This window comes from Mus musculus, chromosome 4 (assembly GCF_000001635.26).
Source record: "Mus musculus strain C57BL/6J chromosome 4, GRCm38.p6 C57BL/6J".
Taxonomy (NCBI): Eukaryota; Metazoa; Chordata; class Mammalia; order Rodentia; family Muridae; genus Mus; species Mus musculus.
The window spans coordinates 112,162,433-112,184,579 of record NC_000070.6 but is presented as its reverse complement, the minus strand read 5'-3'; the positions used below and the strand labels follow the sequence as shown (position 1 = coordinate 112,184,579).

The window sequence follows — 22,147 nt, the reverse complement described above, 5'->3', positions numbered from 1 at the left end:
TTCAATTTGCATTTCTCTGATGACTAAGGATATTGAACATTTCTTTTTGTGTGTGCGAATTGATTTTTTCTCTTTTTTTATTGGGTATTTATTTCATTTACATTTCCAATGCTATCCCAAAAGTCCCCCACACTATCCCCCACCCTCTTCCCCACCTACCCTCTCCCACTTCTTGGCCCTGTCATTGCCCTGTACTGAGGCATATAAAGTTTGCACGACTAATGGGCCTTTCTTATCAGTGATGGTCGACTAGGCCATTTTCTGATTCATATGCAGCTAGAGACACGAGCTCCAGGGGAGTACTGGTTAGATCATATTGTTGTTCCACCTATAGGATTGCAGATCCCTTTAGCTCCTTGGGTACTTTCTCTAGCTCCTCCATTGGGGGCCCTGTGGTCCAGCCAATAGCTGATTGTGAGCATCCACTTCTGTGTTTGCTAGGCCCGGCATAGTCTCAGAAGAGACAGCTCTACCTGGGTACTTTCAGCAAAATCTTGCTAGTGTATGCAATGGTGTCAGCGTTTGGTCTACTTGTCTGTCACTATACCAGTACTATGCCGTTTTTATCACAATTGCTCTGTAGTAAAGCTTTAGGTCAGGCATGGTGATTCCACCAGAGGTTTTTTTTTTTCTTTGAGAAGAGTTTTTGCTATCCTAGGTTTTTTTGTTATTCCAGATAAATTTGCAGATTGCCCTTTCAAATTCGTTGAAGAATTGAGTTGGAATGTTGATGGGGATTGCATTGACTCTGTAGATTGTTTTTGGCAAGATAGCCATTTTTACAGTTTTGATCCTGCCATTCCATGAGCATGGTATATCTTTCCATCTTCTGCGATCTTCTTTAATTTCTTTCTTCAGAGACTTGAAGTTCTTATCATACAGATCTTTCACTTCCTTAGTTAGAGTCACGCCAAGGTATTTTATATTATTGTGACTATTGAGAAGGGTGTTGTTTCCCTAATTTCTTTCTCAGCCTGTTTATTCTTTGTGTAGAGAAAGGTCATTGACTTGTTTGAGTTAATTTTATTCCAGCTATTTCACAGAAGCTGTTTATCAGGTTTAGGAGTTCAGTGGTGGAATTTTTAGGGTCACTTATATATACTTTCATATCATCTGAAAAAAGTGATATTTTGACTTCTTCTATTCCAATTTGTATCCCCTTGATCTCCTTTTGTTGTAGAATTGCTCTGGCTAGGACTACAAGTACAATGTTGAATAGGTAGGGAGAAAGTGGGCAGACTTTTCTAGTCCCTGAATTTAGTGGAATTTCTTCCAACTTCTCACCATTTACTTTGATGTTGGCTACTGGTTGCTGTAGATTGCTTTTATCATGTTTAGGTATGGGCCTTCAATTTCTGAGCTTTCTAAGACTTTTATCATGAATGGGTGTTGGATTTTTTCAAATGCTTTCTCCACATAACAAGATGATCATGTGCTTTTTGTCTTTGAGTTTGTTTATATAAAGGATTACATTGATGGATTTCTGTATATTAAACCATTCCTGCATCCCTGGAATAAAACCAACTTGGTCAGGATGGATGATTGTTTTAATGTGTTCTTGGGTTCAGATACCGAGAATTTTATTGAGTATTTTTGCATCAATATCCATAAGGGAAATTGGTCTGAAGTTCTCTATCTTTGTTGGATCTTTCTGTGGTTTAGGTATCAGAGTAATTGTGTCTTCGTAGAATGAGTTGGGTAGATAACCTTCTAATTCTATTTTGTGGAATAGTTTGTGCAGAAGTGGCATTAGATATTCTTTAATGGTCTGATAGAACTCTGCACTAAACCCATCTGGTCCTGGGCTTTTTTTTTTTTTTTTGGTTCAGAGACTATTAATGACTGAGTCTATTTCTTTAGGGGATATGGGACTGTTTAGATGGTTGAGTTGATCCTGGTTTAACTTTGGTACCTGGGATCTGTCTAGAAATTTGTCCATTTCGTCCAGGTTTTCTAGTTTTGTTGAGGATAGCCTTTTGTAGAAGGATCTAATGGTGTTTTGGGTTTCTTCAGGATCTGTTGTTGTCTCCCTTTTCATTTCTTATTTTGTTAATTAGGATGCTTTCCCTGTGTCCTCTAGTGAGTCTGGCTAAGCGTTTATCTATCTTGTTAATTTTCTCAAAGAACCAGCTTCTCCTTTGGTTGATTCTTTGAATAGTTCTTCTTGTTTCCACTTGGTTGATTTCACCCCTGAGTTTATTTCTTGCTGTCTACTACCCTTGGGTGAATTTGCTTACTCTTTTTCTAGAGCTTTTAGGTGTGTTGTCAAACTGCTAGTATGTGCTCTCTCTAGTTTCTTTTTGGGGGCACTCAGAGCTATGAGTTTCCCTCTTAGAAATGCTGTCATTGTGTCCCATAAGTTTGGGTATTTTGTGGCTTCATTTTCATTAAACTCTAAAAAGTCTTTAATTTCTTTCTTTATTCCTTCCTTGACCAAGGTATCATTGAGAAGAGTGTTGTTCATTTTCCACATGAATGTTGGCTGTCCATTATTTATGTTGTTATTGAAGATTAGCCTTAGTCCATGGTGGTCTGATAGGATGCATGGGACAATTTCAATATTTTTGTATCTGTTGAGGCCTGATTTGTGACCAACTATATGGTCAAATTTTGAGAAGGTACCATGAGGTGCTGAGAAGAAGGTATATCCTTTTTTTTACGAAAAAATGTTCTGTAGATATCTGTTAAGTCCATTTGTTTCATCACTTCCGTTAATTTCACTGTGTCCCTGTTTGGTTTCTGTTTCCACGATTTGTCTGTTGATGAAAGTGGTGAGTTGAAGTCTTCCACTATTATTCTGTGAGGTGCAATATGTGCTTTGAGCTTTACTAAAGTTTCTTTAATGAATGTGGCTGCCCTTGTATTTGGAGCATAGATATTCAGAATTGAGAGTTCCCCTTGAAGGATTTTATTTTATGTCTTTTTTGATAACTTTGGGTTGGAAGTTGATTTTATTCTATATTAGAATAGCTACAACAGCTTGTTTCTTCATACCATTTGCTTGGAAAATTGTTTTCCAGCCTTTCACTCTGAGGTAGTGTCTGTCTTTTTCCCTGAGATGGGTTTCCTGTAAGAAGCAGAATATTGGGTCCTGTTTGTGTACCCAGTCTGTTAGACTGTCTTTTTATTGGGGAATTGATTCCATTGATATTAAGAGATATTATGGAAAAGTAATTGTTGCTTCCTACTATTTTTGTTGTTAAAGTTGTCATTCTGTTCTTTTGGCTGTCTTCTTTTAGGTTTGTTGAGGAATTACCTTCTTGCTTCTTCTAGGACGTGGTTTCAGTCCTTGTATTTTTTTTTTTTCTGTTATTATCCTTCGAAGGGTGGGATTCGTGGAAAGATAATGTGTGAACTTGGTTCTGCCGTCGAATACTTTCGTTTCTCTATCTAAGGTAATTGAAAGTTTAGCTGGGTTTAGTAGCCTGGGCTGGCATTTGTGTTCTCTTAGTGTCTGAATAACATCTGTCAAGGCTCTTCTGGCTTTCATAGCCTCTGGTGAAAAATAGGGTGTAATTCTTATAGGCTTGCCTTTATATGTTACTTGACCTTTATCCCTTACTACTTTTAATATTCTATCTTTACTTAGTGCATTTGTTGTTCTGATTATTATGTGTCAGGAGGAATTTCTTTTCTGGTCCAGTCTATTTGGATTTCTGTAGGCTTATTGTATGTTCATGGGCATCTCTTTCTTTAGGTTTTGGAAGTTCTCTTCTATAATTTTGTTGAAGATATCTGTTGGTCCTTTGAGTTGAAAATCTTCATTCTTATCTACTCCTATTATCTGTAGGTTTGGTATTCTCATTGTGTCCTGGATTTCCTGGATGTTTTGAGTTAGGATATTTTTTGCATTTTCCATTTTCTTTGATTGTTGTGCCTATGTTCTCTATGGAATCTTCTGCACCTGAGATTCTCTCTTCCATCTCTTGTATTCTGTTGCTGATGATTGCATCTATGGTTCCAGATTTCTTTCCTAGGTTTTCTATCTCCAGTGTTGACTCACTTTGGGTTTTCTTTATTGTGTCTACTTCCCATTTTAGGTCTTGGATGGTTTTATTCACTTCCATCATCTGTTTGGTCTTGTTTTCCTGCAAATCTTTAAGGGATTTTTGTGCTTCCACTTTAAGGTCTTCTGCTTGTTTAGAAGTGTTCTCCTGTATTTCTTTAAGTGAGTTATTAAAGTCCTTCTTGATGTCCTCTACCATCATCATGAGATATGCTTTTAAATCCAGATCTAGCTTTTCGGGTGTGTTGGGGTACCCTGGACTGGGCGAAGTGGGAGTGCTCTGTTCTGATGATGGTGAGTGATCTTTGTTTCTGTTAGTAAGATTCTTACGTTTACCTTTCGCCATCTGGCAATCTTTGGATTTAGTTGTTATAGTTGTCTCTGGTTAGAGATTGTTCCTCAGGTGTTTATGTTAGCCTCTATCAGCAGACCTTGGAGACTAGATCTCTCCTCTGAGTTTCAGTGGTCAGAGCACTCTCTGCAGGCAAGCTCTCCTCTTACAGGGAAGGTGCACAGATATCTGGCGTCCAGACCTCCCTCCTGGCCGAAGATTAAGGCCCAAATCAGGATCTGTCCCAGAAACTGTGTTGCTTTGGCCTTTCACAGAAGCTGTTATCTTTTGTAGCCCACACTCTCATCTGTGCAGACTACTTTTGGTGGAGTCTCTAAACCAAAATGTCTCCTGCCAATGCTGAGGCAAATCCATCCAGGGCTGGGCAGACACCTATCCTCTGGCCGGGATGGTGGCCGGATGTCTGCAGCCCAAAAAGGGGGCTGCCTCAGAAGCTCTGTGACTCCCGCCTGTCCCAGAAGCTGTTAGCTTCTGTATTGCACACTCTTACCTGTGCAGACTGATTTCGGCAGAGTCCTGGAACCAAGATGGCTCCCGCTGATGCTCTATTTTGAACATTTCTTTAGAGGCTTCTCATCATTCGAAATCCCTCAATTGAGAATTCTTTGTTTAGCTCTTTACCCCATTTTTAATAGGGTAATTTGTTTCTCTCAAGTCTAACTTCTTGAGATCTTTGTATATATTGGATATTAGCCCTCTATCAGATGTAGGACTGGTGAAGATTTTTTCTCAATCTGTTGGTGAAGGGTGTTGTTTCTCTAAATTCTTTCTCATCCGGTTTATTCTTTGAGTAGAGGAAGGCTATTGATTTGTTTGAGTTAATTTTATATCCAGCCACATTGCCGAAGCTTTTTATAAGATCTAGGATCTTTCTGGTGGAATTTTGGGGGTCACATAAGTACACTCTCATATCATCTGTAAATATTGATATTTTGCCTTCTTCCTTTCCAATTTCTATTCCTTTGATCTCCTTTTGTTATCTAATTGCTCTGGCTAGGACGTCAAGTACAATGTTGAATAGGTAGGGAGAGAGTGGACAACCTTGTCTAGTCCCTGATTTTAGTGGGATTACTTCAAACTTCTCACCATTTACTTTGATGCTGGCTACTGGTTTGCTGTAGATTCCTTTTATCATGTTTAGGTATGGGCCTTGAATTTCTGGTCTTTCCAAGACTTTTATCATGAATGGGTGTTGGAATTTGTCAAATGCTTTCTCAGCATCTAAGGAGATAATCATGTGTTTTGTGTCTTTGTGTTTGTTTATATAGTGGATTACATTGAAGGATTTTTGTATGTTGAACCATCCCTGTATCCCTGGGATGAAGCCTACTTGATCATGATGGATGATCTTTTTGATGTATTCTTGGACTTGGTTTGTGAGAATTTTACATAGAATTTTTGCATCAATATTCATAAGGGAAATTGGTCAGAGGTTCTCTTCCGTTGTTGGGTCTTTGTGTGGTTTAGTTATCAGAGTAATTGTGGTTTCATAGAACAAATTGGGTAAAGTACTTTCTGTTTCTATATTGTGGAATAGTTTGAGGAGTATTGGAGTTATATCTTCTTTGAAGGTCTGATAGAACCCTGTAGTAAACCCATCTGGTCCTGGGCTTTTTTTTTTTTTTTTTTTTTTTTTTTGGTTTGGTTTGGTTTGGAAACTATTAATGACTGCTTCTATTTCTTTAGAGGATATAGGACTGTTTAGATCATTAATCTGATACCAGTATCTGTCTAGAAAATAGCTCATTTCATCCAGGTTTTCCAGATTTGTTGAGTATAGGCCTTTATAGTAGGATCTGATGATTTTTGTTTTTCCTGAGATTCTGGTGTGATGTCTCCCTTTTCGTTGATGATTTTGTTAATTAGAATACTGTCCCTTAGTCTGGCTAAGGGTTTATCTATCTTGTTGATTTTCTCAAAAAAAAAAAAAAAAAAAAAAAAAAAAAAAAAAAAAAAAAAAAACAGCTCCTGGGTTGGTTGATTCTTTATGTTTCTACTTGGTTGTTTCAGCCCTGAGTTTGATTATTCCGTGCTGTTTACTCCTACTTGGTGAATTTCCTTTCTTTTTTTGTTCTAGAGCTTTTAGGTGTTCTGTCAAGCTGCTAGTATATTCTCTCTCCAGTCTATTTTTGGAGACACTCAGAGCTATGAGTCTTCTACTTGGGACTGCTTTCATTGTGTCTTAGTCAGGGTTTCTATTCCTGCACAAACATCATGACCAAGAAGCAAGTTGGGGAGGAAAGGGTTTATACGGCTTAGACTTCCATACTACTGTTCATCACCAAAGGAAGTCAGGACTGGAACTCAAGCAGGTCAGAAAACAGGAGCTGATGCAGAGGCCATGAAGGGATGTTCTTTACTGGCTTGCCTTCCCTGGCTTGCTCAGCTTGCTTTCTTATAGAACCCAAGACTACCAGCCCAGAGATGGCCCCACCCACAAGGGGCCTTTCCCCCTTGATCACTAATTGAGAAAATGCCTTACAGTTGGATCTCAATGGAGGCATTTCCTCAACTGAAGCTCCTTTCTTTGTGATAACTCCAGCTGTGTCAAGTTGACACAAAACTAGCCAATACACATTGTTTCCCATAAATTTGGGTATGTTGTGGCTTCTTTTTCATTAAACTCTAAAATGTCTTAATTTCTTTCTTATTTCTTTCTTGACCAAATTGTCATTCAGTAGAGTATTGTACAGCTTCCACATGTATATTGGTATTATTATTCGTTGTTTATATTATTATTTATACTGTTATTGAAGATCGGTCTCATTTGATGGTGATCTGATAGGATACATGGGATTAGATCAATATTTTTGTATCTGTTGAGGCCTGTTTTGTGACCAATTATATGGTCAGTTTTAGAGAAAGTATCAGGAGGTGCTGACAAGAAGTTATATCCTTTTGTTTTAGGATAAAATGTCCTATAGATATTTGTTGTATCCATTTGTTTCATAACTTCTGTTAGTTTCACTGTGTCTATGTTTAGTTTGTTTCCATCATCTTTCCATTGCAGAGTGTAGAAGGTTGAAGTCTCCCACTATTATTGTGGGAGGTACAATGTGTACTTTCAGCTTTAGTATGTTTTCTTTAATGTATATGGATGCCCTTGCATTTGGAGCATAGATGTTCAGAGTTGAGATTTCATCTTGGTAGATTTTTCCTTTGATGAGTATGAAATGCCCCTCCTTGTTTTTTGTAATAACTTTGGGTTGGAAGTCAATTTTATTCGGTATTCGAATGGCTACTCCAACTTGTTTCTAGGTACCATTTGTGTGGAAAATTGTCCTCAAGCCTTTTACACTGATGTAGTGTCTGTCTTTGTCCCTGAGGTGAGTTTCCTATATGCAGAAAAATGTTGTGTCCTTTTAAAGTAGTCAGTCTGTTAGTGTATGTCTTTTTATTGGGGAATTGAGTCCATTTGTATTAAGAGATATTAAGGGAAAGTGAGTGTTGCTTCCTGTTATTTTTGTTTTTAGAGTTGGGATTCTGTTCATGTGGCTCTCTTCTTTTAGGTTTGTTGAAAGATTACTTTTCTAGATTTCTTTTTGTAGAACATAGTTTCCCTCCTGGTATTGGAGTTTTCCCTTTATTATCCTTTGAATAGCTGGATTTGTCAAAAGATATTGTGCAAATTTGGGGAGAGAGGGATGGACCTGGGAGGTAAAATGGATGGTGGGGGAGCAGGGGAGAGAGGGGAACCTGATCTGGTATTGGATGAGGAAAAAGGACTGAAGCCCTTAGGGCCAGCAGAAAAAAATGGAAACAGGCAACTTCAGGAGGTGGAGGGGAGCAGCAAAATATACCAGATACCTGGGAGGTGAAAGACTCTCAAGACTCAAAGGGAGAGACCATAAATACAGTGGGGAGAGGGAACTTGTAGAGCATATCTCCAGCAGAAAGACAGGGCCTCAAAAGAACGATGGGGTTGTTATTCTATAGTCAAAACTATGACCTATAACTGTTCCTGTCTGAAAAAACTGCAGAGACAGAAATGGAGAAGAGCCTGAGGAAAAGAAGGTCCAGTAAAAGGCTCAAAGTGGGATCCTGCTCAAGGGGAGGCCCTAAGACCTGACATTATTACTGAGGCTATGGAACAGTCACAAAAAGGGACTTATCATGACTGCCTTCTGAAAGACCCACAAGCAGTTGAGTCAGATCCATATATTTGCACCCAACCAGTGAACAGAAGCTGCTTATCCCTGTGGTTGAATTAGGGGAAAGCAGGAAGAAGCTGAGGAAGATCCTTCCATTTTCCATCTGTGCCCAGAGCTGATCCTGTGCCACAGCACTTCATACCCAAACACCGCAGGGAGAGAGCAGGACTCCCAGGAGTCTGAACATGCCTGGGAGCACAGATAAGACAACAAATTCTCCAAAGAGGGACCTGTCTAGAGCCCTCAGGACACTAGAACCAAAAAGCAGCCTGGGAAAGGATGCATCTAGTTTCCATCTACACCCAGAGCTAATCCTGTGCCATAGCATCCAAAGCTGATCCTGTGCCACATATATCCATATCCAAATACTGTAGGGAGAGAGCTGGTCTCCCAGGAGTGCCAATGCATCTGTGAGCTTAGATAAGACCATAACTTCTGTCCAAATTCCTGGACCAAGAGAAGCCCACCCAGAGCAATCAGGGCACAGGAACTAAGGAACAGCCAGAGGCAGGAATCTTCCAGTTTCCATCTGCACTGCTGAGCTGACCCTGTGCCACAATGCTCCATAACCAAATACCTCCAGGAGAGAACTGGTCTACCAAGAGTACTGACACACAGGCTTGCATAAGAGACAAGCCATAGGCAGAGACAGCAAGACCAGCTAACACCAGAGATAACCAGATGGAGAGAAACAAGGGCAAAAACATAAGTAACAAAAACCAAGGCTACCTGGCATTTTCAGAATCCAATTCTTCTACCACAACAAGCCCTATATAACCCAACACACCAGAAAAGCAAGACTGTGATTTAAAAACACATCTCATGATGATGATAGATTACTTTAAGAAGGGCACGAATAACTCCCTTGAAGAAATACAGAAGAAAACAAGTAAACAGGTACAAGCCCTTACAGAGGTAACACACACACACACACACACACACACACACACACACACACACACACACAAATGCCTTAAAGAATTATAGGAAAGCATAATCAAACAGGTGAAGGATGTAAACAAAACCATCCAGGATCTAAAAATGGAAATAAAAACAAAAAAGAAATCACAAAAGGAGACATCACTGGGGATAGAAAACCCAGGAAACAGATCTGGAGTCAAAGGCACAAGCATTACCGACAGAATACAAGAGATAGAAGACTCTCAGGTGCAAAAGATACCATAGAAAACATTGATAAAACAGTCAAAGAAAATGCAAAAGGCAAAACGCTACTAAAACAAAACATCCAGGAAATCCAAGATAAAATGAGAAGACCAAACCTAAGTATAATCGGTATAGGAGAGAGCAAATATTCCCAACTTAAAGAGCCAGGAAATATCTGGTGAAGTGGGTGGTGAGGTCATACTCTTGGAGAAGGGATTGGGAGGAGAATAAAATATTGAGTATAAAAAAAGAAAAGTAAATAAATAATAAAAAAATATGAAGCTATAGATGCTATAAATGGGTGAGAAGGAGAGTGAAGAGGGGACCAATGATACAAATACATTTATGGCTAAAACTAAGACCCAATTCTGGAGTCATTTAGAAACCTAATATAATATGAGATTGCTAAAATTGCTTCATACTATATGAAGGCAATCTAAACAAAATAACCTTGTAATGGGGGAGGCAAAGCTACAAATCTACATCTCTCATAATCATCAAATGTAGCTTACAGTACCAGACGTGATTCTAATCAAGATCGAACACAAGTAAATATGCTTCACTAAGATTTTTATTATTGGCCAATCAGCTTTTGCTAGAATATTTTGCATCTTTTATATCACTTGTTGTCTAAGTGTTCTTTTTAATGTCTCCAAGTAAACTCTTTATTTTGCTTTGCAAATATATTCCTACAAAGTCAAATTGTCATTCTCCAAGTCTGTTTCATCTTCCCTTATCTTTTCCTCCTATTTTCTTCTTAACTCAGATGGATTATAATATGTATCTGTAGCCTGTACTAATTCCTCAATATAAAAGTAATGCTTAAGTCCTGTGCATTCAGTATAAAATATCAAGTCCTCAAAGCTAGTATTTAGTTTCCTTCATTATACTTTCTTCCTGGAATGTGAAACAAATCCAAAGAAAGAATATAGGCTGATTCAACATAAATACTTGTTACTCTAAGCTATCTTCACTTCACTGGTACATTCAGACTTTAGGAACAATGGTTTAAATACCCTGTCTTTTGTAGCATACCTTGATTTTCTTGATTTGCTTGACATTGCTAAGGCTCGGAAGGGCAAGTGAGAGATCCATTCCTGAACTCAGTTGCTACCATCTGGGGTAGGTAAAAGATACATAGTTTTTAGCCAGAAGTATTCCTAATGCTCCCATTACATTTGTGATGATACACAAGTTATTGACCAATGAGAACATGAGCAAAAGTTTGAGAAATCAAAGTCCCTCCATACTTTACTACAATACCTGGTTTCTAAGTAGTTACCACTAAGCCTCAGTTTCAGACAACATAAATTTTACTATAGTCATTTACCTCATGATATTTACATCTTGTATTTTGTATTTGCTAAATCTTGTGATCTTTTTTTAGGAATGTACCATGAAATTACTAGATTCATCCAGATGTTTCTTCCTCATTAGAGAATCACATTCTCCCAGGCTTGGTGTCTTCTGGTTTTGAAAACTTTATCAGGTTGACTATCTCTACAGACAAGGTTATGGAACTGACAAACAAAACCAAGTCTCAAAGTCCCTGTAGGGTAAGTGTCTGTCACATTTAGATATGTTTAATTACATACACATTATGTAACAGATTTCCCTTACAATTATTAATCATGTTGGCCTTTTAGAAAAGTGTGTGACTTTCTTTCTTATACTCATTATTTTGAATTTTTATTCTTATGAAGAACTTATAATTAGAGATGTTTTTCCAAACCTTGTAGTTTGTACAAAGTTAAGATGAAGAAGAAACTTCCATAGTCAAATGTGACCGCTTTATATAAGTTACTTAGTATATTGGCAATTTACCAGCAGTCACATGTAATAGCCTTTTATTTCTATCACGCACACAGCATGTTATATAATAGAGTTATAAAGAAATGGAAAACCAATGAAAAGTTTATATGAATCTAATCTATATCTTCATCTGGTATGCTCTTTATTTTAAGAAAAGTCTAAATGTTTGTGATAGAGTCTTCATGAATTTTAAACAAATAAATTGATATGTTGTCTATATATAACAATTATGTTCTACAATCATTAAATAACTATTTCATTTAATGTACATGTTTTATCTGTATGTACACTATTTGAATTCCTGGTGTTCCTAGAAGGTAGAAGAGCTTGTTGGACCTCATGGAACTAGAGTCAAGCATAGTTGTGAATCATCATATGAGTGCCAGAACTAAATCTAGGTAGGTCTACTATAAGAACAAATATTATTCTTAACTAGTGAGTCATCTTTCCACCACTTTTCCTTTTATATATCATGAGTTTATATCAATTATACATAATAGACACTGTTATGGCATTTTGTATATACTTTGCATTTACCTCTATTGCCCACGTTTGTATCTTCTGAATGCTACTAATCTTCCTCTTTCGAATATCTTTCTTTTATACATTCACATAATTTTATTTTTAGTTTTTTTATAATACTTTGAGTTTGATTAAGGTGTTTCATTAGAGTATGGTAAAGGTTTTTATCAAGAACATAGCTCACCAATGACTACACCATTAAAAAGTATCTATTTCACTACCTAGCAATTACTAGTTTCACATAAAGCTTCAGTGTAGAATAGAGTCTTTGAGTTTCTCCCACTTCCACAGCCCTGTGCAGGTCAGTGCAGGTTATCACAGTTTCTCTTAGTTAAAGTGTTTTCAAAGAGAATTTAATGTGTTATTCAGAAAGCTGAATTTTTAATTTCCTTTAATATTCTGTTAATTGGAATGTGATAACTATACATTTTATGTGCAAGAGTATAGTATTTCAATACACAAACTTGTCCAGTTAGGAGGTGGGGATCTACTGGCAGGCAACAGAGTCAAAGCCCTCTAGTTGTTGCGGGACCCAAATGAAAACCAAGCTGCACATCTGCTACCTATATATGGGGAGCCTAGGTTTAGCATATATATATATATATATATATATATATATATATATATATATATATATATATATGCTCTTTGGTTGGTGTTTCAGTATCTGGGAGCTCCTTAAGGTCCTGGTTAGTTGACTCTGTTGGTCTTCTTACAGAGTTCCTACCCCCTGTAGGTCCCCCAGTCATTCCCCTTGTTCTTACACAAGACTCCCTAAGCTTTGTCTAATGTTTGGCCGTGGTTCTTTAATTCTGTTTGGGTAAGCTCCTGGGTGGAACCTCTCAGACGACAGTTATGCTAGGCTCATATATGACATCATAAAAGAGTAGCATTAATCATATCAGGAGTTAGTCCCTTCCCATGGGCTGGGTCTCAAATTGGGACAATCATTAATTTGCCATTCCTTCTGTCTCTGCTCCTTCTTTGGCTCTGCAATTCTTGAAGGTAGGACAAATTTGGGATAAAATGATTTTAAGTGGGTTGATATTCTTATCACTCTACTGGGTGTCCTGCCTGGCTGGCTACAGATAGTGATCACTTCAAGCTCTATAGTTCCTACTTCTATGATTCTCGGCCAGAGTCATCTTTATAGTCTCCCTAGAGCCTTCCCCATCCCAGGTCTCTGGCATGTCAAGAGTTGTTTTTCTTTAAAGGTACATTTTCTGGTAGGTGACTAGGAGCCATTAAAAGATCATACTCAATGGACATTATAAGTTAAAAACACAGAAGACAAAGAGTTCTTTAGGTCAACAGAGGGATATCTATGGAAATAATAGAATGGTTAGATTAATATAATCAAACTAGAGTATAGACATTTTCAAGAACAAATAAAACAGAAATATAAGAAAAAAGATTTTATGAATATTAAAAGTAACAGCATGAAATTACAAATAATTGTCTTGAGTGAGGTAATTCAAATGCAGAAAAATAAACACTTCATGTTTTCTATTATATGTGAATGCCAGTATTGATTCTAAAGATAGAGATGCATACATACATTTATGTTAGGAGATTTATAAAGAACAATTGTGAAGTATATATCACTAAAGGTGGGAAGGTAGAGTAGAGCAGTAATAGAAAAGGGAATAATAATGAAATAGGAATGATTACATTGGGGTGAATGATGGAAGGGCAAGAAAAATTAGGAAGTATGGGAGAGAGAACTAATACGAAAGAGGTTTTGAAAAATATATATAGAAACCTACTACTACTGCAGAAGCTTTCTAAGATATATACACATGTATATAGTGAAAATTGTTTAAATAGTAGTACCCTGTAATGAGGGAAACAATTACAGAACTAGACACTTCATAATAGTAAATAAAAATATCAGTAGTGGGTATCAGTAACTCTTCTTTGAATTGTTTGAAATGGGGCTGAACTGATCCCAAACTTTATAGGCTATTCTGAACCCTATGAGGCACAATAAGAGTCAACTAATAGACAATATTTACATTTAAAAATGAAATTTATTAAATTGATTTACACAATAGAATCTAGATTCTAGATCTAAGAATTTAGAGGCCTATCCAGTTCTAATCCAGTATGAAATGTTTGGAAGTTTCATGAAAAGTTGCTGATATTAAACCCACATTAGAAATCCAAAGATGCTTGAGTATATCTCAGAGCATAGTAGCAGCACTGATAGACATACTTGCTTAGGAAATAGCAATGATGTGAAGGTGACAATGTTTATTCTTCAGATTTTGAAAGAAATACCCCCTATCCCCGCAATCAGTTAGTTTTCTCTTTACATATAGGTGAACATTTTTTTTCTTGGAAATATGGTCTGGGAGAATTAAATGGCAGAGAAAAATCATTCATACCATGGTAGAAAAAAACACAAGTTATGTGGGCCATTACCTCCTTCAGGACATGCCCACTAGAATCATCGACTTGTATTTCATCTCAAATGTTTCACTATCCTTCAATATTACCATATTATGGACCAAGCTTTTACTACTTGGATCTTTAAAGGACACTTAAAATTTACACAGTAGCAGTAACTTGTTTTTACATATGTCTTAGGCTGTAAAATCTTTGTCTCATCTTCTTTTCTCATTGAAGCAGCTGGAGCAAGATTCTAATTGTTTTTGGTTGCCATCTCTGTTGTTTTTGTTTAGTATGTTCTTTTGTTCCTGTTCCTATAAATAGAAGTTAGAATAAAGAATAAAGCATTATCTTTAAAGTTCTCTCATCCGAAGCTATAATAGGTAGAATAGTATAATAAGTAGCTTACTTACCTTATCTTCATTAAAAACTTAATATCTGCTTTTGTGATAGCTCCAGCTATAGATATTCATTGACTAGGTAATGAATACTGTAATTATTCATCCATGAAATATTAGTTTGAGCACCTATTGCTACTATTCTGTCACAGGTAGAGACATAAACAGAATTTATCCATTCTTCTAAGTTCCCAATGTAAACCAAGGCATGATCAAATCAAAATTCACTTTGGACAACCAATAAGTTCATTGGGCCTCCTAATAGAACCTAGCTGAGGGGTTAGTTACTCCTTGCTGCAATAGGCTGCACTTGCAAAGCATTTATACTGCAGAAATAAAGGCTTCCCATTAGCCTTAAATATGGCGTCTTTGTCTTCTTCTCTCCTTTGGGTCATATACTCTAGCCACATGAAATTAAGAAAGAGTTGCATATAACACATGGTAAAGAGCCTTTAGGTATGTAAGTATGGATTTTCTGACCATCTTTATCTATCCTTCAGGATGCATAATTAGTAAACAATCCTGGTTAAGAAAATGCTTTTGCAATCCTTTTGGGGATATAGCTAAACTCCTCAAGATGCTACTCCCTTTGCTTTAAAGTTAGTCACTGAACAACTGCTATAGATACAATAGTCTGCTCAGTGTTCACGTGCTTTATTTAAAATAGTACAGAACTTGTTTATATCAAGAATTCAATCTTCTATATACTTATTATAATTTATTATAATTTAAATTATCTCAAGTTTTGTATAATACATAAAGTAGTTGAAATGATAAAAAGTATTCTAAGATTTTTTTCTCATTTTTCTTTCATTTTGTTGTATTCTTATAAAATATTTCCCAACCATATCCTTTTTCCCTCAAGGATTTATGATATTACTTAGGAATTTTTACCAGATTTTAAAAGCACAATTTTATTCTTTGAACATTTTTACATGTTTTATTATATTAAACAATCCTCTTCCCTCAATTCTTCCCAGATTCACTCTTTCATTCCCCACCCACTCAACTTCATTTATTTTTGCTTTTCCTTCAAAGACAATTTTTGCTTACTAAATATTTTTGGTTAAGTGACCATCCATTGAATCATGAGAAACTTATTAGCAGCTATTCTCTTCAAGAAAATTAACCTTACTTTCCACAGCAGATAACAGTTGTCAATAACTCTTGTGCTCTGGGTAAAACTACATAACCCCTCCTCTAGATGCCAGAATTTGAACTGGCTTGAGCTTCCACGGGTCTCATGGATGTTATCACAAACACTGTGAGTTCCTATATGCAGCTGCCCTGCTGTATTCAAAAAATATTGATTCCTTATAGTAATCTATTACTTCTGATTTTTGTAATCATTCCAGCCTATTTTCCAAATATTCTGTGAGGCTGTGAAGGAGGTTGTATTGTATATGTTATATTTATTACTGAACATTTCTTGTATTTATTCTCTACCCCTTACTTGTCTTTTTTTACAAGAAAATAGTATCCTCACAAGTTCAGTATAAGCCCAAAATATTTTAAAACATTTATTCTTCTCCCATATAAAAACAAAAAAATCCTGACTGCAATTTCTCCTCCATTACTCCCAATCCATTCCAACCTCCTCTTTTCCCCACATTCACTCCTCTTCAGTTTCCCTTGAGAAGAGAATAGGACTAGCAGTGATAGCCACCAAACACAAGAAACATAACACATATTTTCTTCTTTTTTTTTAAATTTTATTATTGGATATTTTCTTTATTTACATTTCAAATATTATCAATTTTCCCAGTTCTCTACCCACAAAATCCCCTAACCCATCACCTGTCCCCTGCTTCTATGTTCCCCCACCTACCCACCCATGCTCTTCTCTCCACCCTTGAATTTCCCTACACTAAGGCATTGAGCCTTCAAAGGACAAAGGATTTCTCCTACCATTGATGCTGGACAAAGCTCTGCTACATATGCAGCTCAAGGCATGGGTCCCTCCATGTGTGCTCCTTGGTTGATGGTTTAGTCCCTAGGAGCTGGGGGGGGGGGGGTCTGGTAGGTTGATATTATTGTTCTTTCTATGGAGTTACAAATCCCTTCATGTCCTTCAGTCCTTTCTCTAATTCCTCCACTGGGGAGCGCATGCTCAGTCCAAACATCAGCCTCTGTATTTGTCATGTTCTGGCAGAGCCTCTCAGGAGACAGCTATATCAGGTTCCTGTCAGCTTGAACTTCTTGGAATCCACAATAGTGTCTGGATTTGTTGGCTATATATAGGATGGATTCCCAGGTGGAGCAACCTTTGAATGGCCTTCCCTTCAGTCTCTGCTTCATAGTTTGTTTCTGTATTTGCTCCTGTGAGTATTTTATTCCCCTTTTCAGAAGGAACAAAGCACCCACATTTTGGTCTTCCTTCGTTTTTTAGCTTCTTCTGTTCTGTGAATTGTATATTAGGTATTCCAAGCTTTGGGGCTAATATCCACTTACCAATGAGTGAATACCATATTCGTTTTTGTTTTTGTTTTTAGTTTGGTTTGGTTTTTTGCTGTGTTTGTTTGTTTTTTATGATTGGGTTACCTCTTTCAGGATGATATTTTCTTGTTCCATCCATTTGCCTAAGAATTTCATAAACTCATTGTTTTTAATAGCTGATAGTACTCCATTGTGTAGATATAGCACCTTTTCTGTATCTATGCCTCTGTTGAAGTACATCTGGGTTCTTTCCAGCTTCTGGCTATTACAAATAAGGCTGCTATGAACATAGTGTTATATGTTGGAGAATCTTTTGGGTATATGGCCAGGAGTATACCACTCCTATACCAGCTGGGTCCTTAGGTAATACTATGTCCAGTTTTCTGAGGAACTACCAGACTGATTTCCAGACAACTCTGGAAATGGAGGAATGTTCTTCTTTCTCCACATCTTTGCTAGCTTCTGCTGTCACCTGAGTTTTTGATCTTAGTGATTCCGACTGGTATGAGCTGAAATCTCAGGGTTGTTTTGATTTACATTTCTCTGATGACTAAGGATGTTGAACATTTCTTTAGTTGCTTCCAGGATAGCATAAAGTATTCTCAACAATAAAAGTACTTCTGGTGTAATCACCATCCCTGACCTCAAGCTGTATTACAGAGCAATAGTGATAAAAAGACTACATGGTACTGGTACAGAGACAGGCAAGTAGATCAATAGACTAGGATTGAAGACCCAGAAATTAACCTACACACCTATGGTCACTTGATCTTTGACATAGGTGCTAAAGCTATCCAGTGGGGGAGGGGAACAGCATTTTCAACAAATGGTGCTAGAGGTCAGCATGTAGAAGAATGCAAATGAACCCATTCTTATCACCTTTTAAAAAGCTCAGGTCCAAGTGGATCAAGGACCTCAAAACCAGATACACTAAAACTAATAGAGGAGTAAGTGGGAAAGAGCCCATGAGCACAGAGGAATTTCCCTGAACAGAGCACCATTGGTTTATGCTCTGAGATCAAGAAACAACAAATGGGATCTCATAAAATTAAAAAGCTTCTGTAAGGCAATAGGACAAAATGGCAACCAAAAGATTGAAAAAAGATCTTTATCTATCCTACATCTGATAGAGGGCTAATATCTAATATATATAAAGAACTCAAGAAGCTGTACTCCAGAAAATCAAATGACCCTATTAAAAATGGGGTACAGAGCTAAACAAAATATTCTCAACTGAGGAATACCTAATGGCTAAGAAGCACCTAAAGAAATACATTTAACAATACTAGGCACAGACCCTCATACCAAGGTCGTATGATGTAAAATGATTCCAAAGGCAGGTAAAATAGTCAGAAATGCCCCCCCCACACACACTCATGCATACATGCACATGCACAAACATGTACGCACACCCATTGTTAAGACTCTCACAAGAAGAACAAGCCTAACAACCACAACATATATTCAGAGGTCCCAGTGCAGACTCATTAAGGCTTTATAATTTCCCCTTAAGTCTCTGTGAGCCCCCACTAGCCCTGTGTGGTTAATTGTGTGGCATGTTTTCCTGATGTCTTCAACTCTTCTAGCTGCTACAATTCTTCTCCTTCACAGGGTCCTCCAGTTGCTTCTGCTTCCTTCATGTGAATGCACAGTCCAATGCACCACTCTATGAGAAAAGCAGAATATCACTAAGAATCATCTCTCTTTCTCTCTCTCTCTCTCTCTCTCTCTCTCTCTCTCTCTCTCTCTCTCTCTCTCTCTCTCTCTCTCTCTCTCTCCAGTGATGTTTGAGTCTATACTAGAATCCTGGACTATCTTGGTCATAGGGAGTAGCAGGCAAGTGCCCTGTCTTGTGCTATTGGCCTCTCTAATTATATCAGTCATTGAGTGGCCACTACTGCACATTCTATGCCACCATTGCCTCAACATATCTTTAAGGCTGGACAGAATGTATATAAAAGATTTTGTGAATAGGTTGGTGTTCCATTAAAGTATAATATTTTAAAAATATTTTTATCTCCAGGTGGTTAGATCTAGGAAGATCTAATAAGTAGATTCAGAGTAAAAGCTATGTTTATACTTTATTTAAATGCTTATTAATTTATAAATAAAATGTAATGCTACATTAGCATTTCAATAGTTTAATTTGGCATCATTTTGTATATAGATATTTGGCCTTTCCTTGTTCTCATTTGAAGAAAATATTTGTCAAAAGATGTTATATATTTAATCACATTAGTGTATTTTAAATTTTTTGACTACTTTTGCTCTTAGGAGAAACTATTCAGAATGTTTACAATTATGAACTCAAAACAACCTTCTGAGAATTACACATATTGTTATTTTTCCTAAATTTCATTGATATGCATTGTAGCCTCCCACAAGCCTGAAGCAGGCTGAGCCAGACCTTGACTTTGCTATACCACTAAGGAGATTACTTAAGGTGGAGCCTGCCTCCCTGGATCACTCTATTATTCAGCCACTGCCACTGCTGCTACCTGCTGGGAGTCAGCCTAGCTATTCTGGAGACTGCACGGGATCACCTGCAACTGGGCTCCAAGGATGATTTTGTGGGAATGGGCTTCCCCTCTCCTTTATAAAGGGTGTCTGCCATTAAAATTTTGAGTCTTGATCAGAATACTTTCTTGACTCCATTTCTCTCTCTACCCGCCTAGATTCCCTCTTCTCTTCCAGTTCCAAGATGCCTCCCAGGATCAAAAACAGACATGAGAGCAGCAGGTCGGCCCCAACAAATTGGCGTCCCACGTGGGACCTGGGAAAGTCAGAGGACACTGGAAGGAACACTGCGGGTTTGGAGCTCAATGGAAGAAGAAAAGAATTAAAGAAGATTCGTGCTGGAGAAGGTGTGGTACAGGCTAAGCTGGAACAGTGCTAAACTCTCGCCTGGGTTCACTTAGGTTCACCAGTGAGATATCAAGATCTAGGAACATAACAGGCAGATGTTCACAGCTTCCAGAAGCTGCTTCTTAGGTGAGAGAGATAAAAGGGTTTGGATTTAATAATCAGGCAGATTGGCAGCAGTCAGAAACTGCATAAGGCGGGAGGAAAATGTCCCAGAAGTAGAGAGAAATTTTAGGGGCGCCCTGCTTTGTTCTCTCTGGGCCTTACGGCAGAAGTTCTCTGCCCTCTTTGTGTTTTTGTCTAAGGTCTTGTCTAATGTCCGGTGCACCGGTCTGTCCACGTGTTCAATTCATGTGTGTTCATGTCTAGTTGTCTGAATGACTGAATGTTCTGTGTTTTCATGTTAGAAAATAAAGACAGCTAAAACTTTATCTGCCGGTTTAACAAGAGATTGGCCACATGCTTTAGCCAGGATCAGGCACAGCAGGAGGGTCCCTGCTGGAAAAACTGTTTGTTTTTGTTGTTGTTTTTTTTTTTTTTTTTTTTTTTTTTTTTGTTAAAGGGATACAGCCTCATGGTTTTGGAGCGAAATAACTGATAGATGTTTTTTTTTTTTTTTTTTTTTTTTTTTTTCCCAAAGAAAATTCTCTGCATTCGTGATTATTGCATTTAGCTAATGACAAAGTGCTTTTTATTTTATAATTATAGCTAGAAAAATAATAATAGTCTCTGATTGGTCTAAGTATAGATGCTTCCTTTGGTTTTTTACTGGTAATGTGCTCTGCATGTCTTCACAAGAAGCTCATAAGTTATTGGTTAGGACTTAATAATTGTTACATTGGTAACAGAAGGTTAGCCATAAATTGGCAACTCAGGAGTCTTTTCAAACATGTGGCATAAGTGGGCCAAAAAACTGGGCTTCCTAAGACACTTCTAGCTGAGATAATATTTAATGTGATTCTTATCCTAGAAAGTAAGATAAAGATAAGATTTAAAGCAAGGTCTCTTTAATGAATCATTAAAGCTTGCACTGTCATGCATTCATAGGTATAAATTGGCAGCCAAATCTCGCAATGTAGTAGTGAAGCTTTAATATTGATTCTTAAGGTGATAAATTGTTTTGAAATTGGGTTTTGCTTTCCCCAAGTTGTAGTTATGGTCTAATGTTGCAAAGAAACATAAAAGTTCTAAAATCTGTCCTCATTACAGGAGGGCCAAAATGCTTGAGTTAGAAAAAAATTTCTTATGTTTGAGTTAATGCAAGTTCAGAGCAGCCCCAGAGAAGTTGGCTCGAAATCTCCTTTGTTTTGTAAACTGTGACTAGAGAAGTTCTGAGAACATCCCCCTGACCTGCCTTCAGGATAAATTCCTTTTAACTAATAAAACATTGTTGCAGATCTATCCAGATGTTTGAAATAATGCTTAAATTCAGAATTTGTAAAAAGTCAATCGGGTTGTAGAATTTATAAAGGCATTACAATCTGACTTGCCTACTTCTTATAAAGTTATTATAGATTTAAAGGTTGTTTTTTTCCTTTACATTCTGATAATTGTAAAGAGTTTTGCTTCTAGTGAGCTATAATCAAGAAGCTAAGAGTTTGAATCTTTCAGTGTATATTGTTTCCTAAGTGGAAAGTATTTTATTAGCTAATGCCTCTTGAGGGTGAAGCCGAGGTGGCGTTCACCTCAAAGCGCAGTTTCAGCATCCTATTAAGATGCTGTGGTGCTAACAAAGAATTATAAGATAAATTCATATAGTTTGGGATAACTATAACAAGAATTATGTCTTAAAAACCTGACTAAGTGTCTATTCCTTGTTCCAAACAGCAGTTAATTTGTTTATTACAGAATATTAATATTTGATCCATTACATACCATCATTTTAAATAAAATTGACAATCAATATCCCAAAGATAAGTTAAAAATTGTTTTTATGCATGCTTTTGTATCTTCTATAAATTCATGCACATGCATGCATCCCAGTTACTGTGTTTAAAAACAACCCCTCTATGAGAAATAAGTAGATGTGAATTGAATCACACACTTATTCTTT

The 22,147-nt window shown here is 37.1% G+C and overlaps 1 protein-coding gene across 3 annotated transcripts in view; it reads right to left on the bottom strand.

Annotated features, from left to right (window-relative positions):
- Window positions 1-16,503: 16,503 nt before the first annotated feature.
- Window positions 16,504-22,147, bottom strand: part of Skint4 (selection and upkeep of intraepithelial T cells 4) — a 96,061-nt gene continuing 90,417 nt past the window's right edge. For all 3 annotated transcript variants that reach the window (NM_001347180.1, NM_178786.4, NM_001357339.1), the window contains one exon: window positions 16,504-18,898. In NM_001347180.1, coding sequence (NP_001334109.1) covers window positions 18,822-18,898 — 77 coding nt within the window. In that variant the 3' untranslated portion in view covers window positions 16,504-18,821. The remainder of the gene's footprint in view (window positions 18,899-22,147) is intronic.